The sequence below is a fragment of the Mesitornis unicolor genome, unplaced genomic scaffold (assembly GCF_000695765.1).
Source record: "Mesitornis unicolor isolate BGI_N332 unplaced genomic scaffold, ASM69576v1 scaffold37876, whole genome shotgun sequence".
Lineage (NCBI taxonomy): Eukaryota > Metazoa > Chordata > Aves > Mesitornithiformes > Mesitornithidae > Mesitornis > Mesitornis unicolor.
Genome location: NW_010190942.1, coordinates 393 through 1,560, shown reverse-complemented (window position 1 = coordinate 1,560; position 1,168 = coordinate 393). Strand labels below are relative to the sequence as shown.

At 62.8% G+C, this 1,168-nt stretch overlaps 1 protein-coding gene across 1 annotated transcript in view; it reads right to left on the bottom strand.

The window, feature by feature from the left end:
- Positions 1-33: 33 nt before the first annotated feature.
- The window catches only part of LOC104542325 (hyaluronidase-2-like), a gene marked incomplete at both ends in the record, with an annotated part of 1,522 nt that continues 387 nt past the window's right edge, over positions 34-1,168 (bottom strand). Inside the window, 2 exon segments of the mRNA XM_010186584.1 lie at positions 34-123; positions 738-1,164. Coding sequence (XP_010184886.1) covers positions 34-123; positions 738-1,164 — 517 coding nt within the window.

Here is a 1,168-nt window from a genome sequence, read left to right as displayed (position 1 = left end):
ACCTCCTCAAGGGCACAATGACCCCAAACCTACCCGGTTTTTGATGGTGTCCGTGTCACCCCACAAGATGGCCCCAGCTGCACCCAGCGCCGCACTCTCTCCGATGGTGGAGATCAGGTCTGGCTGTGGGGACAGAGCCTGGTTAGCACCCCCAGAGCCCACACAGCACCCACACCCCCAGCATGGTGCACCCCAAAGAGCACAGTGTGCGATCTGGCAGTCAAGACCCCGTCTCTGCTCTGGGCCATGGGGAGAGGGGACTGTCCCAGCTCCTTGGGGAGAGGCTCCCCACCACCACCCTCATCCCTGGGGGCTAAGCCAGCACAGCGGGAAGGCTGCGGGCTCACGTACCCCAGGGTCCTGGCTGCCAGGACCATCGTGTGCTGCCTCCCGGGTGCTTCCTTGGGGACAGGGACCATCAATGCCGGTCCTGTTGCCGGACACCCTGCCTGTACAAGGAGGGGGTGTTTGTGGCACCCCATCACTCAGTCATAGCCCCACAGATGGGGTGAGCTGGGGGGGTCTGCAGCTCCCAGCCCCATGCCAAAGTGTGGTGCTTTGCACCCCACGGGGTGACAGCCTAAACCAAGGGGTGCTGGGAACACTACAAGGGCAGCCACCAGCCTCCAGAGCCACCCTGCATCAGGGGGCAGGATGGGATGCGGGCAGAGGGATCACCTTGGCTGACCCAGGTGCTTGGAGCACTGGATGAGGACATCCCAGCAGCACGGCCCTACCTGGCTGAGCATATCCAGCTTGCGGACATAGGTGGGCCGGGTGTAGACAAAGACAGGCAGGGAGTAGCCATCGTGATGCTGCTGCGAGATGCGCATGGCCTCCATCACCCGTGCTCGCACAAACTTGCGGCTGTTCGGAGTGGAGGCCAGGAGCAGGTCGAGGTAGATGGACGGGTAGAGGGCCATGCTCTCCCTCCAGAGCCACGCCAGCTGGTCATTGCGTGTCTTCTCCACGTCCGGGCACTGCCCAGTGTAGCTCTCCTTGTTCTTGCTGTAGTCGTGGTTGTAGCAGTCGGGGAAGAGGTAGAAGCCCCAGAGCTGCTTGGGGCGAAACCTCTTGGCCTTGCGCAGGGTGCTCACCATGAACTGCTGGGCGGCAGACTCGAACTCGAACACCGCCTGCTTGTTCACCTCCTCGCGGGACCAGGTGT